Source organism: Salmo salar, chromosome 27, assembly GCF_965601325.2.
Source record: "Salmo salar chromosome 27, fSalSal1, whole genome shotgun sequence".
Taxonomy (NCBI): Eukaryota; Metazoa; Chordata; class Actinopteri; order Salmoniformes; family Salmonidae; genus Salmo; species Salmo salar.
In genome coordinates, this window is record NC_138317.1 from 5705971 (window position 1) to 5732618 (window position 26648).

At 42.2% G+C, this 26648-nt stretch overlaps 2 protein-coding genes across 10 annotated transcripts in view; both read left to right on the top strand.

Annotated features, from left to right (window-relative positions):
• pleca (plectin a) overlaps positions 1–26648 on the top strand; it is a 183447-nt gene that overhangs the window by 73822 nt on the left and 82977 nt on the right. For 2 of the 9 annotated variants that reach the window (XM_014177014.3, XM_014177016.3), the window contains exon 1: positions 17999–18583. The exons of 5 other annotated variants lie outside the window; for them this stretch is intronic. In XM_014177014.3, the coding sequence (XP_014032489.1) occupies positions 18472–18583 (112 nt within the window). In that variant the 5' untranslated portion in view covers positions 17999–18471. Of the gene's footprint in view, positions 1–17998; positions 18584–26648 lie in introns of those variants that run through there. 2 more of the 9 variants (XM_045709747.2, XM_014177022.3) reach the window with 1 other exon arrangement.
• On the top strand, positions 161–26446 carry LOC145864440 (uncharacterized). The gene is made up of 2 exons (XM_082970328.1): positions 161–2782; positions 25509–26446. Exons 1-2 carry the CDS (start codon positions 670–672, stop codon positions 25511–25513), a joined length of 2118 nt encoding a protein of 705 aa, XP_082826454.1. The 5' UTR covers positions 161–669; the 3' UTR covers positions 25514–26446.

Genomic DNA, 26648 nt, shown 5'->3' on the forward strand with positions numbered 1-26648 from the left:
TGTCTGGCTGTTGCTGACTGTACAGGACAGGGTGTCTCCTATGTGTTCTTTTGTTTATGCGTTGGAGCCCAGCCCACTCTGCCTAGATCTCTGCTTCCAGCAGCTAAAGGGGGAGTGGCGGAGCTCTGGTGGGGGTTGTCCCCTTTAGGCACACAGTGTACAAACACATGTGCTATGGTGCGGCAGAGGTGTGTCACTCCTGGCTCTCTTGCTAGCTCGCCTGCTTGGCTTCCTTCCTTTTTTCCCCTGCATCCCGCGTGTGCACACACCCCCTTCACTTTTCCCCTTTTCTTCCCTACTCGCCTCGGCCAGGCTGTTTCTCCACCGACCAGAGAGAAGGTAGGAGGGGTTGTGGGCTTGCTTTTTGTGCCACACTGACACAGGCACTTCGGTAGATCAGTGCCTTTTTACTTCCAAGGGAAACTGATTCATAGGGAACATTTCCTGTGTTCTGTGGGACTGAAATATATAGATTTTCCCAACACAATAGAAGAAATAAGGAAATACAACAAGGACAGCATCAAGACTGTAAGACTTTGTTAAAACATTTTTAAAAGTCTTAATAGTTGGCAGCCGGTCCTGCTATTGTATAACCAGGAGTGACTGCATTCAGTTTCCTCTGCATTAAACAAAATAAGTTAATTAGGCCTTAAAACCAAAGAAGTCAAAATGGTTGCTGGCATGGTAATGCCCCTGGCAGATCTGAGGGCCATTTATGAGCTCCTCTTTCGGGATGGCGTCATGGTGGCCAAGAAGGACAGGCGTCCCCAGTGCATGCACCCTGAGATCCAGGGGGTTGCTAACCTGAAGGTGATAAGGGCCATGGGCTCCCTCAAATCCAAAGGCTTTGTGCGGGAGACCTTTGCATGGAAGCATTCCTACTGGTACCTCACCAACGAGGGTATCGTGTACCTGCGGGACTACTTGCGTCTGCCACCTGAGATCGTGCCCTTCTCCCTGCAGCGCGTGCGTCGCCCCGCGTCCACTCTGGACATGATGCGTCGGGCCGGCCGTGGAGTGGTCCAGACCGTGGAGGGCCCCCCTTTCTACGCCCCCAAACCCAGGGTCAGACAGGAGAGCCAGCAGGGCATGATAGACCGCCAGGGCTACCGCCACAAGAGGGGACTCCCCGGCGAGGAGGAGGCCTCAGGTGAGAGGCCCGCAATGAGGTTCAGGGGCTCCTACCAGAGCCGTGGCCGCGCAGCTGTAGGGGAGCCTGGAGCTGAGACCCAGACTTTCTTCAGAAGAGGCCAAGGTTTCCACAGAGAGGAACAGCGTGTGCCAGAAGTGGGCCAGAGGAGAGGCTTTGCTCCACGTGGCCCTGCTTATCCTCCTCCTCTGGAGGCTAGGCCTGTCAGATCCCCTGCCCCAACCGGAGATGTCAAACCATTTGTGCCTGAAGTTCCTGCCCCTGCTCCTATTAAGCCAGAGAAACCCCAGGAAGTTGCTGTGCTCGTGCCTTTTGCAGAGATCATTGAACCAGCATTCATCCCTGTAGTGGAACCAGAGGCCCAAGCCCCAGCCCTAGAATTGGAGAAAGTGGTGGAGGAGGTGACAGTTGAGGAAGTGTCATTTGTGGCCCTCATGCCTGTTGAAGAGGCTGAGCAAGAAAAGGAAGAGATCACCGCTGTGGAAGCTGCAGAGGTGCTCTCAGATGTGTGGGAACAGGAGGAGCCAAAGCCAGTTGTGGAGGAGATCGAAGAAGCAGCTGAAGAGGCCCCAGAGCCTGATGTGGGTGAGGCCATTAAGGAGGAGGTCCTTGAGGCCACCAAACCTGTTGAAGAGTTTGAAGAAGAGCCCAAACAATCCACTGAAGAGTCTGCCGAAGAGTCCATCAAAGAGTCTACTGAAGAGTCCGCTGAAGAGGTGGAAGATGTTGTTGAGAAAGTGACTGCCACGGAGGTGGTGCTTGTTGAAGAAGCCGCTGCCATTCAGGCGGTGGTTGTCGAGGATGCCACTGAAGTTCCTCCCGAAGCCCACCCACATGATACTGATATTGAGATACTCGAAGAGCCAAAAGAAGTTGAGGAGGAACCATCCACTCATGAGGAGCCTGAGGCCTCCTCGTCTGAGGCTTCTTCTGATTCTGAGGTTTCTTCTGATTCTGAGGCCTCTTCTGATTCTGAGGCCTCTGAGCCTGAGCCAATCACAGCTGCAGTTGCTACTGAAGCCGAGAGTGAACCAGTTACAATCACAGAAAACATTGAAGCTGAAAGTGAGCCAGCTACAACAACAGAAGGCGCCGTAGAGGCTGAAAGTAAACCAGTTACAATTACAGAAGCCATACCGGAGGTTAAGGCCTCCGTCCCATTGACCAAAGCTGATTCCACTGAGCCAGACTCTGACACTGACCTTCCCACCCCTCTACCCCCAGTCACAGAGGACTTCACAGACATCACAGAGTACCATCAGCAGACAGTGCTAGAGCACATCACTCAAGAAATACCCGCTATGGCAACCTTCAGATCAGAGATGCCACTTGAGGTAACCTCCCAGGTAGTAAGCGCCACAGTGTATTCCACAGTGTTTGAGACCCAAATCTCCCAGTCTGAGGCCTTCATGGAACCCCCCTCCATTGGAATGGCAGGCATTGTCTCACAGCTTGGACTTGAGCAAGAGGCTAGTCCTCTCTTTGGGGCTGAGTGTACTGCCCCTGTCATCCCCTCTGAGTGCCCCGTTGCCGCTCTGAAAAGTTCCCTTCCCCAGGGTGACTGGGCCTTTCTCACAGAGAAACCTGAGGAGGAGGAGGAGGAGGTGAAGATCTGGCCTGATACACTACAAGGTTTGAGCTCTTTCTAGTTAACCCTTCTTCGACCACAGTCTTTTCCTGCATCAGTGACATCACAGGCGTTTCTATGGGTACTGTTTGTTTGTGAATGTGTGGGAGGGTGATCTGTGGTTAATTAGATCCAATAACGATACAAGTAATGCACTTGTCATTTTCCATAAGGCGAAACAATAACCAGACTCTCTAAATCATGTCACTTGCAGGATGCATGATATTATATTCTGATACTGCATGGTTGTGGCTTGCTTGCTTTGCACTTAACTAAATATAGTTAATAATTCCTACTAATATAGTTATCTGCTAAATGACTTAAATGTAAATGTAAATATAGTTCTTCTTGTAACATGAAATGTAATTCTCAGAACACATACACTACCGGTCAAACGTTTTAGAACAACCTACTCATTCAAGAGTTTTTCATTATCTTTACTATTTTCTACATTGTAGAATAATAGTGAAGACATCAAAATTATGAAATAACAAATGAAATCATGTAGTAACTAAAAGTGTTAAACAAATCAAAATATATTTTATATTTGAGATTCTTCAAATAGCCACCCTTTGCCTTGATGACAGCTTTGCACACTCTTGGCATTCTCTCAACAGGCTTCATGAGGTAGTCACTTGGAATACATTTCAATTAACAGGTGTGCCTTCTTAAAAGTTAATTTGTGGAATGTCTTTCCTTCTTAATGTGTTTGAGCCAATCAGTTGTGTTGTGACAAGGTTGGGGTGGTATATAGAAGATAGCCCTATTTGGTAAAATACCAAGTCCATATTATGGCAAGAGGAGCTTCAAATAAGCAAAGAGAAGCGGCAGTCCATCATTACTTTAAGACATGAAGGCATGATGTGGGGGTGGTTTTGCTGGTGACACTCTGTGATTTTATTTAGAATTCAAGGCACACGTAACCAGCATGGCTACCACAGCATTCTGCAGTGATACGCCATCCCATCTGGTTTGTGCTTAGTGGGACTATCATTTGTTTTTCAACAGGACAATGACCCAACACACCTCCAGCCTGTGTAAGGGCTATTTGAACAAATAAGGAGAGTGATGGAGTGCTTCATCAGATGACCTGGCCTCCACAATCCCCTGACCTCAACCAAATTGAGATGGTTTGGGATGAGTCGAACCCCAGAGTGAAGGAAAAGCAGCCAACAAGTGCTCAGCATATGTGTAAATTCCTTCAAGACTTGTAAAAGCATTCCAGGTGAAGCAAATTGAGAGAATGCCAAGAGTGTACAAAGCTGTCATCAAGGCAAAGGGTGGCTATTTGAAGAATCTCAAATATAAAATATATTTCGATTTTTTTTAACACTTTTTTGGTTACTACATGATTCCATATGTGTTATTTCATAGTTTTGATGTCTTCACTATTATTCTACAATGTAGTAAATAGTAAAAAGAAAGAAAAACCCTTGAATGAGTTGGCGTTCTAAAACCTTTGACCAGTAGTGTATATGTAGCATTTAATTTTTCAATTTTATATGCCTGACCTGTTGCATGATTTGAATCATCTTTTGTGTATTTGTTTTCACTGTGTGAAATTATGTGCCATTGTACAGAGGACTGCCAAAATGCTGGAGAAATACATATTTAAAACACACAAGGATAAAACCACACAACACAACATTCCCTCCTAGTTGAAAAGATCCACTGAAAACACCACTGATTATTAGACACTATTATCAGACTAGTAGGTAAAAACAACAGTCTATGAAGTGTTTGCACAGAGCTCAGTATCCTTACATTAGATAATTAGCCAGTGTGGCTTTGGTGCTGTTTTTGTTGCCAGCTGTGTTCAAATAAGGAATGGAGCAGTGTGCTGAGGGCTGACCCTGTACTGTACTGTGCGTGCCTATGCCCCTCTCCCTCTTTCCCATGCTCTTTGGCCTGGCCAATGAGGCTGTAAGACTGCTCTGATCTATGTATGCTGCAAATATTTACAAAGGCATATATTCTCCCTGATGCTATCACCCTCTCCCCTGCTAATGGCGAGAGGTTTGAAGGAATGAAGGAATGAAAGAAGGAATGAAGGAATGAAAGAAAAGGCTATGAAGTGACTTAAGTAAACTTGTGCAATGTGGCTGGGTAGCCTAGCTCACACCTCTGTGTTGCTATGGCAGACTTTTCGTACCAGGTTGGTTAGATATAAAATTAGAGATTGCGCTCTTTGCTTGCTGACGTCTTGTCAAGTCTGTTTAAAACAGGAAGCCTGGTGAAGTTGCATGGCAGAAATCAGCTAAAAAGGGGTTGGAACCTGGTGTAAACTCTGTCCAGTGTCTGTGTTTTTTGCCCATCTTAATCTTTTCTTTTTATTGGCCAGTCTGAGAGATGGCTTATTCTTTGCAACTCTGCCTAGAAGGCCAGCATCCCGGAGTTGCCTCTTCACTGTTGACGTTGAGACTGGTGTTTTGCGGGTACTATTTAATGAAGCTGCAAGTTGAGGACTTGTGAGGTGTCTGTTTTTCAAACTAGACACTCTAATGTACTTGTCCTCTTGCTCAGTTGTGCACCAGGGCCTCCCACTCTTTCTATTCTGGTTAGTCAGTTTACGCTGTTCTGTGAAGGGAGTAGTACACTGCATTGTACGAGATCTTCATTTTCTTGGCAATATCTCGCATGGAATAGCCTTCATTTCTCAGAACAAGAATAGACTGACAAGTTTCAGAAGAAAGGTCTTTGTTTCTGGCCATTTTCAGCCTGTAATCGAACCCATAAATGCTGATGCTCCAGATACTCAACTAGTCTAAAGAAGGCCAGTTGTATTGCTTCTTTAATCAGAAGAACAGTTTTCAGCTGTGCTAACATAATTGCAAAAGGGTTTTCTAATGATCATTTAGCCTTTTAAAATGATAAACTTGGATTAGCTAACACAATGTGCCATTGGAACACAGGAGTGATGGCTCAGTTGGGTTCGATTCCCACGGGGGACCAGTACGGGGAAAAAATTTATGAAATGTATGCATTCACTACTGTAAGTCGCTCTGGATAAGAGCGTCTGCTAAATGACTAAAATGTAAATGTGAAATGTAATGATGGTTGCTGATAATGGTCCTCTGTACGCCTATGTAGATATTCCATTAAAAATCAGCCGTTTCTAGCTGCAACAGTCATTTACAACATTAACAATGTCTGCACTGTATTTCTGATCAATTTGACATCATTTTAATGCGTTATTTTTAAATGTTCTTTCAAAAACAAGGACATTTCTAAGTGACCCCAAACTTTTGAACGGGAGTGTACATTTTACGAACACAATGTATTTTTCAATAGTTTTCTTTCCTCCCATCTATTTCTGAAGAGCATCCAGTTTTGATTTCTATTTGATATATATTTTTAACTGTGCTGTTTTATAGAATTTCTGAACCTTTATCTCATAGTTTCTACAGATTGTAAATTAAAGATAATTTTTTTTTGCAAAAAGTATTGTATTATTGATTGATTGACTATGACTTTTCAATCCAGCAGTACTATTTGCAGTGCTATTTAACGTGAAATGCTTACTTACAAGCCCTTTCCCAATAATGCAGAGTTAAAAAGTATGAAAAATGTGCAAATAAGGGAAAAAAGGATATAGTAGCACAATAAAATAATAATAACGAGGCTATATACAAGGAATACCGGTACCGAGTCAGTGTGCAAGGGTACGAGGTAGTTGGGGTAATTGAGGTAATATGTACATGTAGGTAGGGGTAAAATTGAGTAGGCAATCAGGATAGATAATAGAGTAGCAGCAGCGTATGTGAAGAGTGTGAAAGTGTGTCTTTGTGTGAGTCCAGTGAGTGTGCGTAAAGCCAGTGCAAGAATGTCAGTGCAAAAAAAAGGTGGTCAATGCAAATTGTCCAGGTAGCCATTTGATTAACTTTTCAGCAGTCTTATGGCTTGGGGGTAGAAGCTGTTCGGGAGCTTTTTGGTCCCAGACTTGGCGATCCGGTACCGGTCGTGTAGTATAGAGGTCCTGGATGACAGGGAGCTCAACCCTTTGTAGCGTCTTGCGGTCAGATGCAAAGCAGTTTCCATACCAAGCGGTGATAAAGCCAGTCAAGATACTCTCAATGGTGCAGCTGTCAAACTTTTTGAGGATCTGAGAGCCCATGCCAAAATCTTTCAGCTTCCTGAGGGGGAAAGCGGCATTGTCGTGTCCTCTTCACGACTGTGTTGGTGTGTTTGGACCATGATAGGTCCTTAGTGATGTGGACACAGAGGAACTTGAAGCTCTTGACACGCTCCACTACAGCCCCATCGATGGGGACGTTCTCGGAACTCCGTTTCCTGTAGTCCACGATCAGCTCCTTTGTCTAGTTGACATTGAGAGCGGTTGTTGTCCTGGCATCATCGTCGGTGATCACCATCGTGTCGTCGGCAAACTTAATTGTGTTGTTTGAGACATGCGCGGCCACGCAGTCTTGGGTGAACAGGGAGTACAGGAAGCACGCTCCCCTGAGGGGCCCCCGTGTTGCGGGTCAGCGTGGCGGATGTGTTGTTGCCTACCCTCACCACCTGGGGGCGGCCCGTCAGGAAGTCTAGGATCCAGTTGCAGAGGGAGGTGTTTAATCCCAGGGTCCTTAGTTTAGTGATGAGTTTGTAGGGCACTATGGTGTTAAACGCTGAGCTGTTGTCAATGAACAGTATTCTCACATAGGTGTTCCTTTTGTTCAGGTGGAAAAGGGCAATGTGCAATAGAAATTGCATCATCTGTGGATCTTTTGGGGTTGTATGCACAATGGAGTGGGTCCAGGGTGTCTGGGATTATGGTGTTGATGATGGTGTTGAGCAATGTTCCCTCTAAGCTGCGCGCGAGGCAGAAGAAATATGAGCCCGCGCAGAAAATCACAAGATTAAAACTATACAATCACATTGTGTAATTGAACGCCTTTTTTCTTTATGATTAAGGCAGATACAGAGCTGGAGAATTGTCAGATCCTAACTTGATCACCTACGCTGTTTTCTTTACACCTACGTTGTTTGCTTTATTGCCAGACAATAAACGAGGCACTCACCTGAACCCGATGATCCGTGTGTGTGTGTGTGTGTGTGTGTGTGTGTGTGTGTGTGTGTGTGTGTGTGTGTGTGTGTGTGTGTGTGTGTGTGTGTGTGTGTGTGTGTGTGTGTGTGTGTGTGTGTGTGTGTGAATCCTGCAAGTAGTGACAATTATATGTTAGAATGCATTTATAGGACAATTAATGCATTGTTGTTAAAATGTAGTTCCGAAGATAGATGCCTCAAAAAGGCAATTGCATGGGGCAACTGCATCAATATGCATCCACACACGACACATCCACATTCCCACACTCGCACCCAGCGTCCACGAGCTGTAAAACTCGCTGGACTTGCTGCTGCCATCTGCTGGGTAACAGCTCTACTCCCCATCTGTGTACAGTATGGATAAAGTTGTAATAATACCCACATAGTTGCAATAGACACTGAAATAAATGGATATAAATAGACAAGAAAACATTCAAGTGAAAAGATGACATATTGTACATTCATGTTTATGGATACTCAAGTAGTTGTGTTTATTAAGTGGGAAAAGTAAGGTATGGGTGACCTGTTTTTTGTTTGTTTCAGCCCTGGCCTGTGGATCCTTCCTCCACATGGCCTGTTTCAGCCCCCCTGATATCCATTCACCCTGAGAACTTTCCATTCTCTGCAGGCTGATAAATGACTCAGCAAGATATTGGGAAATGTGAGTCCAATTAGTGAACACCACTTTTTCCTGCTAAATGGGGCGAAGCCTCAGATCCTACATGATGGAGCTCAGATGGGAACATGTGGCAGTTGCCACCTTTAATCTGACCTCAACTCCTTGTTTCATCTCAGGCTGTTGCTGCTGGAGATATTCAATTCTAACAGTAGGGAGACGAGTGTATAAAGAGTAAATGCACACAGAGAGTAGACTCTAGTAGCTAGTGGTATCATTTTCTCTCAGTTGTTGTATTGTGAATATATATTTTTATTAGCTATTATGAAGATTGATTATGGTAGATCCTTCATGGAAGATCTGATTCAACAGGGCCAAGGTAGGACACTTTAACTACTGGTACAGTACAGTATTCTTACCAAGAGGTGTCAGCATTAGGTTTGCATTGCTAAAGCTGGGATCTAATGCTGCTAGTGTATCACATAACAGTAGTGGCATTCCATCTCTTTGTGATAAACCTGTAGCATATGGTTCACATTTAAGCTACAATATATATACAAAAGTATGTGGACACCCCTTCAAATTTGTGGATTTGTCTATTTCAGCCACACCCGTTGCTGTATAATATCGAGCACACAGCCATGCAATCTCCATAGACAAACATTGGCAGTAGAATGGCCTTACTGATGAGCTCAGTGACTTTCAACGTGGCACCATCATAGAATGCCACCTTTCCAACAAGTCAGTTTGTATAATTTCTGCCCTGCTAGAGCTGCCCCGATCAACTGTAAGTGCTGTTATTGTGAAGAGGAAACGTCAAGGAGCAACAACGGCTCAGCCGCAAAGTGGTAGGCCTCACAAGTTCACAGAACAGGACCGCTGAAGCATGTAGCACGTAAAAATTGTCTGTCCTTGGTTGTAACACTCACTACCGAGTTCCAAACTACCTCTGGAAGCAACGTCAGCACAAGAACTGTTCATCGGGAGCTTCATAAAATGGGTTTCCATGGCTGAGCAGCCGCACACAAGCCTAAGATCACAATGCGCAATGCCAAGTGTCATATGGAATAAAGCTCACCGCCATTGGACTCTGGAGCAGTGGAAACGCGTTCCCTGGAGTGATGAATCACATTTCACCATCTGGCAGTCCGACGGACAAATCTGGGTTTGGCGGATGCCAGGAGAACGCTACCTGCCCCAATGCATAGTGCCAACTGTAAAGTTTGGTGGAGGAGGAATAATGGTCTGGGGCTGTTTTTCATGGTTCGGGCTAGGCCCCTTAGTTCCAGTGAAGGGAAATCTTAACGCTACGGCATACAATTACATTGTAGACGATTCTGTGCTTCCAACTGTGTGGCAACAATGGTTTGTCGAGATGGGTGTGGAAGAACTTGACTGGCCTGCACAGAGCCCTGACCTCAACCCCATCGAACGCCGACGGCGAGCCAGACCTAATCGCCCAACATTAGTGTCCGACCTCAGTAATGCTCTTGTGGCTGAATGGAAGCAAGTCCCCACAACAATGTTCCAACATCTAGTGGAAAGCCTTCCCAGAAGAGTGGAGGCTGTTGTAGCAGCAACGGGGGGCCAACTCCATATTAATGCCAATGATTTTGGAATGAGATGTTCGACGAGCAGAACTTTTGGTCATATTGTGTATTTAGCTAGATTCCATTTGTTTTTGATGCGATTATGTGGTAAACTAGTTTTACTAGTGAAAGTTGAGATTTGTTGTCTATAAATTGCTAGCCAACGACACAGCCTACTTTCCATCTATTTGGATTTGCTGATTTAGTAGTATTAACTGTGAAGCAGAGTTGTAGCACAAACTTTATGGTAAGACCAAGAGCTGTAGGGTAGGCTCCTCCCACTCACAGTCTGGTTCTGCCAGGGATCAGGTTCCCCAGAGCTGGCTAAATCCAGGGGGTGTGAGCCGGATGAACTCCTCTGAGCGGGGCTACTCCCCGTCCTGTTTTTTTCCAATGAGAGACAGTGTGTGTGTCCTAAATGGCACCCTATTTTCTATTCAGAGTGGCTGCGGATCCAACTTTTCCCTGACCTTTTTCTCAAAAGTATCTCTGGTGCTAAAGGTCCCAAAGCTTTAGCGCATGTGCAGATCACATTCTGCACATGTGTTTATTCTCTACTTTACACACAGTCTGCTCTACTCTAAGAGAACAGGCTAATCTGGCGAATGGTGATCGTTTAATAAAGTTAGATCAAAGCTGAATCAATTTCTGCAAGATTACGTAATGATAGTAGACTATTGTGCATAACAGAACCGAATATAATAGCATAGTATAATGTTACTGTAAGACAAAAACACCACCGTATTTTTCTCTCGTGGCCAAAACTCAACAGCGCGCACCACTAGGCAATTTACACGGGTAGGTTTGTTAATACCATCTGCTCTCAAATTCAGGATACATCACCATGAAGAGAATGACATTCAGAATTATGTTTAGTACAGATCAAGGACCCATGGTGTCATTCTGTTAAAATCATTCTGTTACCGGGTGTTAATCCAATTCACTTAACTGTAGTTCAATAACCAAAATAGATTTTTTTCAAACTCAAGGTGTCAGCTGACACCCCATTCTTTCTGAAGACATCTTTAATTCTTAATTTGAAGTAGACATTTAACAGTTTTTTTAAAAATTAGATCAAATAAAACTGAGGGAGATTTTACTGCCATTCTGTTACCAAACCGTACATCTGCGTTGTTCTTTGAGTAAATATGTTTTTATAAAATGTTTGAAATTGTTAAAGGTGGTACACATATGCATAGAGTTGTATGGTTTGTTTAACTTTGCAGTCAATGGTTTTTGTTTGGCATACTTTTAAAGTGAAAAATGTCAGAGTCTGTGTCGTTCTGTTACCGTAGATGCATATCGCCATTAAACTGATTGAGAAGAGGACCACAAAAATGTGTGCGTACGGTAGAGGTAAAGAAAGATGTGCAGAATCTTCAGGTAATTTAGTGCTAGAGATACTTTTGAGAAAAAGGTCTGTGAAAAGGTCTATTTACTGCACTACTTTTGACCAGGGCCCATAGGGCAGGGGTGTAAAGAACTTAAGTAAAAATACTTTAAAGTATTAAGTTGTTTTTTGGGGTATCTGTACATTACTTTTCCATTTATATTTTTGGCTACTTTTACTTCACTACATTCCTTATGAAAATATTGTACTTTTTACTTCATACATTTTCCTTGACACCCAAAAGCACTTGTTACATTTTTAATGCTTAGCAGCATAGGAAAATAGTCCAATTCACGAATTTATCTACCAAACATCCTTGGTCATCCATACTGCCTCAAATCTGGCGGAGTCACTAAACACATGATTCGTTTGTAAATTATGTCTGTATGTTGGAGTGTGCCCCTGGCTTTCCGTAATTTTTTTAAACAAGAATATGGTGCCGTCTGGTTTGTTTTAATATAGGAAATTTGAAATTATTTATGCTTTTACTTTTGACACTTAAGTACATTTTAAACCAAATACTTTTAGACTTTTACTGGGTGACTTTTACTTTTATTTGAATGATTTTCTATCAAGGTATATTTACTTTTACTCAAGAATGACAGTTGGGTTCTTTTTCCAGCACTGCCATAGGGCTCTGGTCAAAAGTAGTACACTATATAGGGAATAGAGTGCCATTTGGGATGCCGCCTGTAGCACTCCTATGCAGGGGCAGTATGGGTAATTGCTAGCCGTCACAGTAAACGAGCCAGTGACTGCATCCAAAATTGTAGTCTATTCCCTATATGTGACCGACCGGCTCAATTCGGTCTTATGTAGCAACATTTCAAATGGTGTTTTTTTCATTGGATAAAAGTAGAAACTCAGAGCTAGAAAATGGTATATCATACACTACAGTTGAGGAACAATGGGAAAGTACTTCTGCTTTGAAAGTTGGTAAACTTGTTACCCCACTTTTGAGAAAATGGCCCTTCAATGTTTGGTACACCTACTGGAAAGCTCTTCTTTGTCTACACCCATTCAGCATCGTTCACACCCTCTTAAGTCTTAGCCCCACCCATCTCTTTAAGGATTCACATGTACTAAACCAAAGATTTCAAGACTAAAGGCTGGTTTATAAAACGTCTATCGACAGTTGTCGCAGTGACATCATGAACATTTTATTGTCGTCCGACATCAAACTTGTCGTTATGAAAAAGTATGAACACAAAAACTACAGGCTGCATGACATCAGTAGCCTGGTGGTCCAAAATTGCATAACTGGTGTATTTTAACACCAATAAACCCACCCGTTTAAAAATGTATTTAGTATATGTCAATCTATCAAACCAGGCAACTAAAAGCAACTTTCTAAACAATGTTTTGGTTCGTTTCTAGCTTTTTAGCTAGCTAGCTTACATTAAGTTAGTGTGAATACTTTCGCAAGCCACTGTATTATATAAAATAAAATAAAATCAGTTTATTTGTCACTTGCACAGGATACAGAAATGTAAACGGTACAGTGAAATGGTTACTTGCATAGTGGAGTCTTTTGTTTAGACATGTAGCTAGCGAGCTAAACAATAAACCATAATCCCAACTCATAACGTTACTACCCTGCATGAATCTGCAGGTAGCTAACCAACCAGGTTTGATGTTAGCTAGCTAGCTAACATTAGGCTATAACTAGCAATGCAAATGGCTCTAAGATACGATTAATATTACTACACAGATCATACACGTAACGTTAGCTAGCGAGCCTGCCAGCTAACATTAGCTAGCTAGCTAACAATACACTTGCAATGAAGTTACTTTTCCAACAAAATTTGATACATATAATATCTGAAAATATAGCTAGCTAGACTCTCTTGCCCGTATACATGGATGAATGCTTCTCCCTCTCTGTCACGGATGCCATGGTTGCCTTTAGTTTGAAGATGTAATCTGGAGACAGGCCTTCTGTGTGTTCTCTTTTCGACTGACTCCCTCTGCATATTTGCAATCAAACACCAGCATTTTCTCCATCTCTTTTGCTATCATACTTCTTCCACCGGGCATTCCACTGATTTCAAAACTCGGAGAGCAACACTTTTGCAGTTCTACGTGATATCTTTCAAAAAAGCTGTGTTAGAAAGGATTACCTGCACATACTGACCAGCTCATATTATAGACAGAAGGTGCTAAATGGCAGACCAACCTGAACTCATCTCTCGGCATGTCCAGCCCATCCATTATCTCAGCCAATCATGGATAGCGGGAAGGTTCCTGTCTTTTTACGTGGCTAAACCAACTATGCTTGTAATTTAACAATTTTATTCGTATTTACAAATGTTATACAAGTTTGTTATTAAGGCACAATAAAGTTCAGTTGGTTTAGCCACGGAAAAGTTGGTTTAGCCACTGAAGAAGACAGGAATGGAAGAGGGAATAGAATGAGATGGGAACAGCAATTTGTGGCAAGTTGGGGAGGAAGGCTAATAGCTGAACAATAGACTATTCAACCTTTACTAACGACCAAGGGGTAGCTTGCTATTCAATGTAATAAAGTAATGACTTTTCAAATAAGTTACCTTACACGTTATGTTGGCTGACAATTTGTTAGCTAAGCTGTCCTTACGAACCACATAGCATATCATTACAGCAGTACGTACCGGTATGTTAGCTAGCTACCTAATGTTAGCCTATATACTGGCAAGTTTGATGTTTAACTACTATCTAACTACCCAACGTTTATTGACTTGATTTTTCTCGTCATTCTTAGTTTAGCTAAATGGTATAGTCGTTGTGCTTTCTCAATGGACATTTGGGTGCTTTTGTACATTCGCTCAGGCTATCTATAGGCTGGAGAATAGAACGAGTCAAAACGGCTTAAGAACGTTGGCTAAACTGGAACACTAGTGCGAGCCCATAACAAATGAATGGAATCGAACGTTCGCAGAGTCTCTTTGACTGGAGTGATGCTTAGAATTCCATTAAATGTGTCCCTTTTTATTTTACCACTACAATCTGTTCGTCAGACGAAACTGGAAAAAAAAAACTTGTGTAGAAAGTAAACATCCGCACCTCGATGGTGCCAACTGTGCTTATGTCCGCGTAATGACAAAGTAGGGAAAAAATAAAAACTTCTGGTCTAGCGATCGATGACAAACGAGCTCGCTGCCCAGACTTACATAATTACAAAGAGGAGATTCTCCTGATTTAAAATGGTGCCGTGTAACAGTTTTGCTTCCGTTCCTCTCCTCGCCCCTATTGGGTTCGAACCAGGGACCTTCTGCACTCATAGACAACAGCCATCATCAAAGCATCGTTAGGGCAACAACTACTTCAAGGTCTCAGAGCGAGTGACGTCACCGATTGAAACGCTATTAGCGCGCACCCCGCTAACTAGCTAGCCATTTCACACCGGTTACACCCTATTTGAAAAAAATCTAAATATACACATTGTGAGATATATTCAGCGGAATAGACAAACATGCCTATATTTCCCTTATAGGAAACAATGGGAAGACCACAGAGTTCCAATATTATTTTTGTTGTTTACATTTTAACTATAAAACAACGTGAGCAGGTCTCATTGCCAACAATAGTGAAGCAGGCATTGTGACGTTGAACAATAAACTGGGAATAGAACGTTCAGAAGGCGAGTTGGTGCCACGGTGCTCAATTGAACTAATAGGAGCTGGCAGGGTGAAAAATGCACTAAAATAAGGCCTGTTTTTTCGCGATTACTTCAAAACAACGGCAAGCAGCTGGGAAATATGGTCATATTATGAAACTGGGCTCCACGGGGGATGCAATGAACTAGTTTTTACCTGAAAAGAACGTTGTTAAAAATACACGGATTTCAGAGCACTCTCATCTGAGTGTACGCGAGCACAGAATAATTACTTAACGAGCGCTCAACACCCGTTGAATATGGCCAGTGTCAGTAAACGTTGGAAAAAAGGCGCAATTAAATTGTTTCCAGCACCACATTTACAGTCACCAATGCACTGGTTAACACGACAACTGCTTTATCAGCTCTGCTAGGGTGAGTAAAATGGTCAGAGTGGTCTCATTTGTGTCTGGAAGTAGCTAGCCAAAGGTAGCTTGGGTGCTTGACTGCCGTTGTAAGGCCAAATCAACCCTACTCCTCGGCCCGAACGTCCAGTGTGCGCTCCGAGAGCGAAACGGCCTGAATTTACAAACTGACAATTTTTCTCTGAATGGAATCACCATAATATTAACCAAATTAATTAAGCCAAATTTCTTAAAATCAATCCCGTATACTATGTTATTACAAAAAAGGTTTTAAATTCTCTGGTAATGCCAATACGGAATACTATCAAATGCTTCTCAAAGATGCCCTCTGGTGGTCAAACTAGCAATAACTTGCAGTATCAGAAGAAATGGCTGAGAATTAAATGACGTGCCACAGAATGCTGCAGCAGCATGCAGGGTGTGCCTTAGTATGACGCAACTTTTAAAGGAGGAACCAATGTATAAGGTCACACAGTTGACAGTGCATGTCAGAGCAAAAACCAAGCCATTGTGTCGAGGCACAGATCTGGGGAAGGGTACCAAAACATTTCTACAGCATTGAAGGTCCCCAAGAACACAATGGCCTCCATCATTCTTAAATGGAAGAAGTTTGGAATATGAATATGTCCGTTTATTTTATTTTACACATTTGCTAAAGTTCATACAAACCTGTTTTTGCTTTGTCATTATTGGGTATTGTGTGTAGATTGGTGAGGGAAAAAATGATTTAATCAATTTTAGAATAAGGCAATCCCCAAATATATATTGGGGATTGTAAATAATGATAATAATTACATTGATGGAAACCACAATCTGTCTGAAATATTAAATCTGCCCCCCCAAAACAGAAAGTGGTCAAATACTTTTTCACAACACTGTAGTTGAGGCCTGTTGTTGAGATGTATTTCTTGAGTCACTCTTGTCCACGTGGTTTAAATGTACTAAACATGGGGGCAGACTCCACCTATATCATGGGAGTGTTGATGTGACATCACAAAGCTAGAAGAATATTTTCTTCTGTCAGTTTCTTAGCTTGTCATTATGACCATATTGCCCATTCAATGTCCACTTTTAACTTAAATGTGTAGGCCTATTCCATATCCCCTTGACAATTGTTTTGGTCGCTATGGTTTTGGTTGACATTTACCAGCAGGGGTAAAATAGGCAACCCTCAAATAGCATGAAAAGGACACTCCTCATAATAGAGTTATCAGACAGAGATATGAGAGAAACCACCTCTCTGTCCCTTCAGGTCTGTCTTTGACATCCTGAATATCTCCCCTTAGGCTTAATATCCCCCTTGTGATATCTTCTATAGATGAAGATCATACCTGGTAGGTTGATAAAAGTGTGTCTGTGTGTTGCTTATCGTTACTGGGAAACTAGCCTCGGCTCCAGGCTTTGCACCTTTGGCAGAGGCGTAACCGACCGGAAAGCTTACTAATTTGGCTAGAGCATACTGTATGTAGTTCAGTTTGTAGCCTAAAAGCACTGGATGCTATACTCTCACTTATTTTGCCCACAGAATGAAGCTTTTGATGTTGTATTTTCGGGCGTGTCATGTGAAGTGTGTCTCGGTTTTATTTGTGTGTTTTGTGGCTTTGGGACGGTTACAAATCATAGTTTGTTTTGTGATGGGGGATACGTTCCAATGTCAACGACTTATGCATTGTGTGGCTCTGCAAAGAGAGCACCTTCACAAAGAGACAGCCATGAAAACAGGATCCGTGTTTTAAGGAACATTCCCACTCCGGGGTTGGCTTTTCTCTAAGATATTTCACCTTCAGGTCTTTAATGACATTCTTTGTCCAGAAAGAATGGGGTAGGTGTTTGGATTTACAGGCAGAAGGCTTAAACAGTGAGTTGGTATTTGGAGGTTGGGGGGTTTTTATTGGTTAGTGGTCAAGAAACAAGACCCAGTTCTATAGGCTTCTGGAAACCCTATGGACATGAGTATGGAGTTAAGACATAGCTTCTAGGAAAATGAAATGGGAAGCTTTGTAAATAGGAGCATAAACCTTTGGAGAAAGAAAGTGAGATCCTTGGTTTTTATGACTCATGGGGAGGGTGGAAAATAATTTGTAGCTTACTGCTAGAAGTTTGTGAGCCTTCCCATGGAGCAAACCAGTTGGAGTAGCAACAGCAAATAGAAGATCACTTTACACTACACTACTTTGACGACAGAAACTAGGTCCAGGAGAGATACTTGTGTAAGTAAAGAGAAGATCTAGATGAACATCTCACTTTATGAGATGTCTCCCAAACTACCTTCAGAGATAGTGTTTTATTTTTTTATTCATCCTTTATTTAATCAGAGAGGTCACATTGGAATGTACATCTCTTTTACAAGAAAGCCAAGAAAGCACCATACATAGTAAACACAACATAAAGACATAACATAAAACATAACAATGAATGGAAGTTAAAAACGTGCATAGTGAAAAAGTAAGCTAAAACTGCAGGTTTAAAAACATTATCATTTTTGTGTTTGTCTATATAATATGGTATTTACGCTATGCTCATAGCCGCACTCACACATGAAGCAGGAATGTGACTTTGGCCACACCACATCCAACTAAGGCTATTGTAAACAGAAAAGTTGCAAATCTGATGTTGAAGAGAGATAGATCTGACTAGACATATTTTACTAATGTAAATCCATCCTATGGACTCTACTTTGTTACCTGAAGGCTACAATCAATAGACTTAAATGTACCTGGCTAAGTGAAGAAGAATATAATGCAAGTCTGAGTGGACGAACGAAAAGCAGAGAGATTGTGAAAGGAAGGAAGGAACGAGCGAGAGAGAGAGTGGGTGGGAGCTCGGCCACTTTTGCCAGCAGTCTGCGTCAGAAGGAGAAAAAAAGGTGGGAGCGGTGCTCTTTCGCTCTGCTCTCTCGTAAGTTGCAAGCATGTTGGCTTCCTCTTTGGTTTGAAGTCCAGGACAGCGGCACCACACCCCTGGCTGGCCCCCCCTTCCTCCATACACCCTCACCTTTCACCCGGGCTCTCCCACCTGTCTCTGGATCCTGCGAGACCCCACTCGGTCCCAGGCCTGATGCCGGCAAGCCCCCCTGGAAACGTGTTCCCAACCCTGGTGGTTGTAGGACATATTGTCACTTTGATCGCTGTTTGGCAGTGGAGGCAACGTAGGAGGCAGTTAAGAGAAGGTAAGACCAGCTGGGAAAAAAACTTGTTACGAGGTTTACTGTACTTCAGGAAAGGTAATGCTACTGTAAGTCATATGTCCTTGGGGCACATGAATAGAGATCAGAAGCTTTCTGTGTGAATGGATCTGGTGAGGTCTCTAGTCTTCACCATTTGTCTTAAATGGTCTGCTCTCTCTTCCCTCTCTACTCTCTGTACTTTTGTGGTGCATGCTGCTCCCCCTCTTTTTCTCCCTGTCATCTCGAATTTCCTGACTGTAGAGTTGGTGGTGTTAACCCTGTAAATGCTGGCTGTAATATGATGATGTAGGAGCTGTAGTATTTTGTTGACTGACGTTGCTTCACAATTGGATTCACAACTTGTAGTTCCGCCTCAGTCTTGTCTCACTTATCTGAAGTTGTTATGAAGTTACATGCGCTAAGGAGAAATAAATGATTCCCTATCATTGAAAAATAACCTCAAGACAGATATTATAATTTTGTTTCACGTGAAGATAATTTGTTCTATTTGTGAGTGTGTTGTGGTGTGAAAAGGGATAGAGAACTTGATAAAATAATAATGTTTCATCTATTACATGGTAAATCTGAATGATCTTGTGTAGTATAGACTTGCTTACAAGGCGAATGCAAAAGCCCTGAATTATGATTTTTTTCTTGTTCTTCGAACGACTCTCCTTTTGTTTATGAACATGTTCAACATGCTGTCACATTGGTCCTATATGGAATGTTCACAATGTTAAGAGTTATAGACGTGGGCTATTCTCAGGCCTTCTGGTCTCTGAAGAAATATCACACACGATTTGGCTCAGTTAACCTCATAAAGTTTAGCTTGCTACGTCTCTATACCTGTGGCACAGACACCTCTTTCAAATGTAATGTATTGTTGACACAGCTTGTCACAGTGAGCGTGTCAGGCTTTCCTCTGCAGAACAGTGGACAACCACACCCTTAGGCAAATTACAGGATGCCTGAGTTTAAGGCTACAGATGTTGAGCGAGAGAGGGGATAATTACCTGCACTTGTGAAATGAGAAACACCCATATACCACCCTACACTAAATCGATGAGTCTGATGGTTAGGACAATAAAGTCAAGTTGTAATGCAGCCAGCTAGCCATAAGAGGATGCTAAAATCGCCACCAGTCTGAGTAGCTCTTTATCTGATGCACAATCTTCTTTAAATTAGATTTTCGGGTCTAATTTGTTGTTTTCCTGAACCTTGGCCAGGTACCGTACCTTGGCTGGTAATGACTCTTGGCCCTAAGCGACTCTGTCCAGACTGACGAATCAATCTCACAGGAAGTCACTAGAGGACCCACCTATTTAGATAAGGGATTTCTACAGCGTTGTACTTTATTTATCCTTTATTTAACCAGGGAAGTCACATTGACATTGACATCCCTTTTTCAAGTGAGCTCTACTTGTTTTTTTAAGTAATATCCTTACTGTATGAGCCAAATTGTATTAAGTTCACACTTTATTCTATTGAATCCACAACTAGACATGCTAACTGATAATGTTGGTTTGACTGTGAAATGTCAGGCAAACATTTCTTTGCAAAACTAGGCTGTGGGTTATCTCTACCTCTGCGTGTTAATATTTAGCTGCTTTGCATTTGACCTGGTCAACTTTCAGCACTGCACATGTTGCACTGCAGACAATGCATAGGGAAGGGCAGAAGTCTATCACATTTGTGGTTTCATTGCTAATGCTACCTTAGGTGCACTGTTTTCACTGTTGTCATACCGTATTGGACTTCTTTGATCAGATTATTGGATAGCTTCTGTGTTTGTTGAACATATTACACATTTAAAATAAATACTTACAGTTGAAGTCGGAAGTTTACATACGTTTTTCCCCCACTGTAAGTGTATTTGATCCCCTGCTGATTTTGTACGTTTGCCCACTGATAAAGAAAGGATCAGTCTATAATTTTAATGGTAGGTTTATTTGAACAGTGAGAGACAGAATAAAAACAAAAATATCCAGAAAAACACGTCAAAAATGTTATAAATTGATTTGCATTTTAATGCGGGAAATAAGTATTTGACCCCCTCTCAATCAGAAAGATTTCTGGCTCCCAGGTGTCTTTTATACAGGTAACGAGCTGAGATTAGTAGCACACTCTTAAAGGGAGTGCTTCTAACCGCAGCTTGTTAACTGTAAAAAAGACACCTGTCCACAGAAGCAATCAATCAATCAGGTTCCAAACTCTCCACCATGGCCAAGACCAAAGAGCTCTCCAAGGATGTCAGGGACAGGATTGTAGACCTACACAAGGCTGGAATGGGCTACAAGACCATCGCCAAGCAGCTTGGTGAGAAGGTGATAACATTTGGTGCAATTATTCGCAAATGGAAGAAACACAAAAGAACTGTCAATATCCCTCGGCCTGGGGCTCCATGCAAGATCTCACCTTGTGAGGTTGCAATAATCATGAGAACGGTGAGGAATCAGCCTAGAACTACACGGGAGGATCTTGTCAATGATCTCAAGGCAGCTGGGACCATAGTCACCAAGAAAACAATTGGTAACACACTATGCCGTGAAGGACTGAAATCCTGCAGCGCCCACAAGGTCCCCCTGCTCAAGAATACATATACATGCCCGTCTGAAGTTTGCCAATGAACATCTGAATGATTCAGAGGACATCTGGTGAAAGTGTTGTGGTCAGATGAGACCAAAATGGAGCTCTTTGGCATCAACTCAACTCGCCGTGTTTGGAGGAGGAGGAATGCTGCCTATGACCCCAAGAACACCATCTCCACCGTCAACCATGGAGGTGGAAACATTATACTTTAGGGGTGTTTTTCTGCTAAGGGGACAGGACAACTTCACCGCATCAAAGGGATGATGGACGGGGCCATGTACCGTCAAATCTTGGGTGAGAACCTCCTTTCCTCAGCCAGGGCATTGAAAATGGGTCGTGGATGGGTATTCCAGCATGACAATGACCCAAAACACACGGCCAAGGCAACAAAGGAGTGGCTCAAGAAGAAGCACATTAAGGTCCTGGAGTGGCCTAGCCAGTCTCCAGACCTTAATCCCATAGAAAATCTGTGGAGGGAGCTGAAGGTTCGAGTTGCCAAACGTCAGCCTCGAAACCTTAATGACTTGGAGAAGATCTGCAAAGAGGAGTGGGACAAAATCCCTCCTGAGATGTGTGCAAACCTGGTGGCCAACTACAAGAAACGTCTGACCTCTGTGATTGCCAACAAGGGTTTTGCCACCAAGTACTAAGTCATGTTTTGCAGAGGGGTCAAATACTTATTTCCCTCATTAAAATGCAAATAATTTGATTAAAAAAAATTACATGCGTTTTTCTGGATTTTTTTTGTTGTTATTCTGTCTCTCACTGTTCAAATAAACCTACCATTGAAATGATAGACTGATCATTTCTTTGTAAGTGGGCAAACGTACAAAATCAGCAGGGGATCAAATACTTTTTTCCCCCACTGTAGGTTGGAGTCATTAAAACTAGTTTATCAACCACTCCACAAATGTCTTGATAACTGTCACAGGCGTCGAAATGAGTAGACCAAGGCGCAGCGTGTATAGTGCTCATATTTAAACTTTTAATGAAGACACTTGAACCAAAACAAAAAAACGACCGACAACAGTTCCGTAAGGTATACTCTGACAAAAAGGAAAACAACTACCCACAAAACCCAAAGGAAAAACAGGCTGCCTAAGTATGGCTTCCAATCAGAGACAACAAAAGACACCTGCCTCTGATTGGAAACCATTCCCGGCCAAAACATAGAAAACAAAACATAGAAATAGAAATCTAGAAAAAACCCACATATAAACAGAAAACCCCAAACCACCCAAAACAACCACCTGTCACGCCCTGACCACTCTACTATGGCAAATTACCTCTTACAAGGGTCAGGACATGACAATAACAAACTATAGTTTTGGCAAGTCGGTTAGGACATCTACTTTGTGCACGACACAAGTAATTTTTCCAACAATTGTTTACAGACAGATTATTTCACTTATAATTTATTGTATCACAATTCCAATGGGTCAGAATTTTACATAGACTAAGTTGATGTGCCTTTAAACAGTTTGGAAAATTCCAGAAAATGATGTCATGGCTTTAGAAGCTTCTGATCGGCTAATTGACATAATTTGAGTCAATTGGAGGTGTACATGTGGATGTATTTCAAGGCCTACCTTCAAACTCAGTGCCTCTTTGCTTGACATCATGGGAAAATCTAAAGAAATCAGCCAGGACCTCCGAAAAATAAATTGTAGACCTCCACAAGTCTGGTTCATCCTTGGGAGCAATTTCCAAACGCCTGAAGGTACCATGTTCATCTGTACAAACAATAGTATGCAAGTATAAACACCATGGGACCACGCAGCCATCATACCGTTCAGGAAGGAGACGCGTTCTGACTCCTAGAGATGAACGTACTTTGGTGCGAAAAGTGCAAATCAATCCCAGAACAACAGCAAAGGACCTTGTGAAGATGCTGGAGGAAACAGGTACAAAAGCATCTATATCCACAGTAAAACAAGCCCTTTATCGACATAACCTGAAAGGCCTCTCAGCAAGGAAGAAGCCACTGCTCCAAAACCGCCATAAAAAAGCCAGACTACGGTTTGCAACTGCACATGGGGACAAAGATTGTACTTTTTGGAGAAATGTCCTATGGTCTGATGAAACAAAAAATATAACTGCTTAGCCATCATGACCATCGTTATGTTTGGAGGAAAAAGGGGGACGCTTGCAAGGCGAAGAACACCATCCCAACAGTGAAGCATGGGGGTGGCAGCATCATGTTGTGGGGGTGCTTTGCTGCAGGAGGAACTGCTGCACTTCACAAAATAGATGGCATCATGAGGAGGGAAATTATGTGGATATATTGAAGCAACATCTCAAGACATCAGTCAGGAAGTTAAAGCTTGGTCGCAAATGGGTCTTCCAAATGGACAATGACCCCAAGCATACTTCCAAAGTTGTGGCAAAATGGCTTAAGGACAACAAAGTCAAGGTTTTGGAGTGGCCATCACAAAGCCCTGACCTCAATCCTATAGAAAATGTGTGGGCAGAATTGAAAAAGAATGTGTGAGCAAGGAGGCCTACAAACCTGACTCAGTTACACCAGCTCTGTCTGGAGGAATGGGCTAAAATTCACCCAACTTATTGTGGGAAGCTTGTGGAAGGCTACCCAAAACGTTTGACCCAAGTTAAACAATTTAAAGGACAATGCTACCAAATACTAATTGAGTTTATGTAAACTTCTGACACACTGGGAATGTGATGAAAAAATAAAACTGAAGTAAATCATTCTCTCTGCTATTATTCTGACATTTCACATTCTTAAAATAAAGTGGTGATCCTAACTGACCTAAGACAGGGAATTTTTACTCTGATCAAATGTCAGGAATTGTGAAAAACTGAGTTTAAATGTATTTGGCTAAGGTGTATGAAAACTTCCGATTTCAACTGTATATTGGTCACATTTTGGATGACGGGGGAGGGACAACCATGGCCGCCCTGGCAGAGAGCACTTGTATAAGGCAGTGCTTTTATTGACAAGGGTGCCTTTGACATAGTTCAGTTATAGGGGAGGTGAGTGTGCAGCGGGCGAAGGGAGTTTACACCCCAAACAGTTTAAAAATAGAACTGGCCAACTCACACACACAGCAGAGGTTGGGTGATAGTGCCTTACTCAACCCCGTGCACATGGCGTGTGTTGTGTGTGTGTGTATCCTGGATACCACCATAACATACTGGAAGTTCCCCAGACTGGCTCTGTGGGTCTATAGTCATGTGTGCTATTCAGTGCATGTGTCCCAAATGGCACCCTATCCCTACATAGTGCACAGCCATATAGGGAATAGGGTGCAATTTAGACACACCCAGTGTGTGTGCTTTAACAATCAAAGAACCATTAGCACAGCCACAGTGCAAGGTCTTAGCGTCACTGCTGAGTGAATGTGTATATTTGTACAGCTTTTACTGTACCTTGCACAGACCAAGAAAACAGTATTTATGTATCAATCTTTGAAGAACAATGGCGTGGGATTTGAGTTGATTTTGGCAATGGCTTCTCCTAATAGTAATAGTGGGTAATAAAGCAATCTGTTCATGCAGCCAAACCGGTAGACTGTCTTTGAGATGTGATGAGAAACACTTCCTGTTGTGTTCTTTTCTCAGCTGTTATTATTTTACTGCACCTTTATCCTTGATTACTTTGGTATTGTACTTTTCATCAGTTCTTGATAAGTTCTTGATTGAATCTTAATCTAATCCAGGGGTGTCAAACATATCGCCTACGGGTGGTTTGAGTAAAAACTCTAACTCAATATACTTTAAAATGACTATAACTAAATTGAAACTGTGTAGAAATGATAATGGACCTATACTCATACTCCTACATTCAAACAGTTTCTTGACTGTCTAGCTTGCTAATAATCACTAGACAGTCAGGGAGCATCAAAAATTCAAAAAATGATGGATAGAGGAATTTTTTTTGCACATTTTGACAGCAAGGAAATATAACCAATTTCCAGTGCGGCCTTCTGGACCTCGTTGAAGACTGAATGCGGCACCCGGGGTAAAATCAATTCGACACCCCTGATCTAATGTAATAAATGACACACCCTGGCAATATCTAATGCTGTTTGAGGACACTGGGTCTCGAATAATACACACAATTCCACAAATACAATGTACTCCACCAATATTCAAGATTCAACCAATACTAAATACTCCACCGAATACACAGTACTCCAATTCCAGAGTTTCATATGCACATGTGTTCGCAAAGATGTGCCTACATCTTTGTCCCTCTCCAGCATCTTGGCATGTCCTCAACCTCTCTCATTTGCCGCATGTCCTTGCTGATGGGATGGCACTGTTCCATGTACAGGTGGCACCGCCTTTCTGAGCACTGTCTAATTGTGTTTCATAGGGTGAAGATCCGGCCACGCCTGCCACAACCCTCATAGAACAAAACTGTCTCGCTCTTTTCAGGGAAATGCCATCAACTACCTCTGCGAAACGCTTGACTCACAACTTCCAACAAAACAGCACTTAAAGTTTATAAAGATGAAAAGGGAGTATGCCAAATAGATTGATTAATAGATTTATAGTCAGCATTGACAATAAATGCCTACATTATGTGACTAGTCATTAGGAATGTTTTGAAATGTGAAACTTATAATCTTATCGCCTTAAACATAGTTTGTAGTTTTCTATGAAAGTTTGAATACTATTTTATAGTACACTATATCTTGATCCTATCAGATTTTCCATACATACATTAGGACATTAGGTGACCTGAAAGGGCGGGTTCTAATAAATCCTTTACATCCTTCTCTCTCTATGTGTAAGCGGTTCAGTCAGATATTTTCACAATTGAATGCAGCCAAACATTCTTTATGGCTCAAAAAGTACATGAACCCTAAATATGCATTTTGTTATCATCCTTTTCTTTTTCATATTCTCTGTTAGTTAATTTATTAGTTAAAAATGCTATAAAATAGTTTAATGACATGGATGATGAAAATATAAAAGGGAAAAAGAGCCAATTTATTCAACATTTTGTGCAATGCTCAGTCTAGCAACCAACTAATCCTTGCTGATTTAGCTGCTGAGTCTAAAACCAACCAACAACTCACAATGCATGTACACCCAATGTTTCAGTCTGTTACAGCAGTATTACACTGAATGCATTGAGGAACTAAGTAAGCATAATAAAGTTTGGAAAATGAACTGACTCCTAATGGATTTTATCCATTTAAAATGGTTTTGAATGAAGGTGTTTGGGAATGGCTTCTTCTCACAGGAAATGTACCCCTTTTGTTTGTCTTGTTTTTAACATCATTAAAAGACACTTTGGAAAATAAACGATGCATTGCTGTTTTCCTTAACCAACACAGCGAGGAGGAAATGAACACGTCATCACACTTTCTATTAACTGTCAAACAATGCCCTTGTCAACATGAGATGAAAACCTGGTGGAGAGTAATATTGTACATGAAAGACAGCCCTGCCAGTTGAACGAACCTGGTGGAGAGAATGCCAAGAGTGTGCAAAGCTGTCGTCAAAG

What these genes read in the sequence shown, in the direction of transcription:
- LOC145864440 (XM_082970328.1), top strand. Translation starts at nt 670, where the DNA reads ATGGTTGCTGGCATGGTAATGCCCCTGGCAGATCTGAGGGCCATTTAT.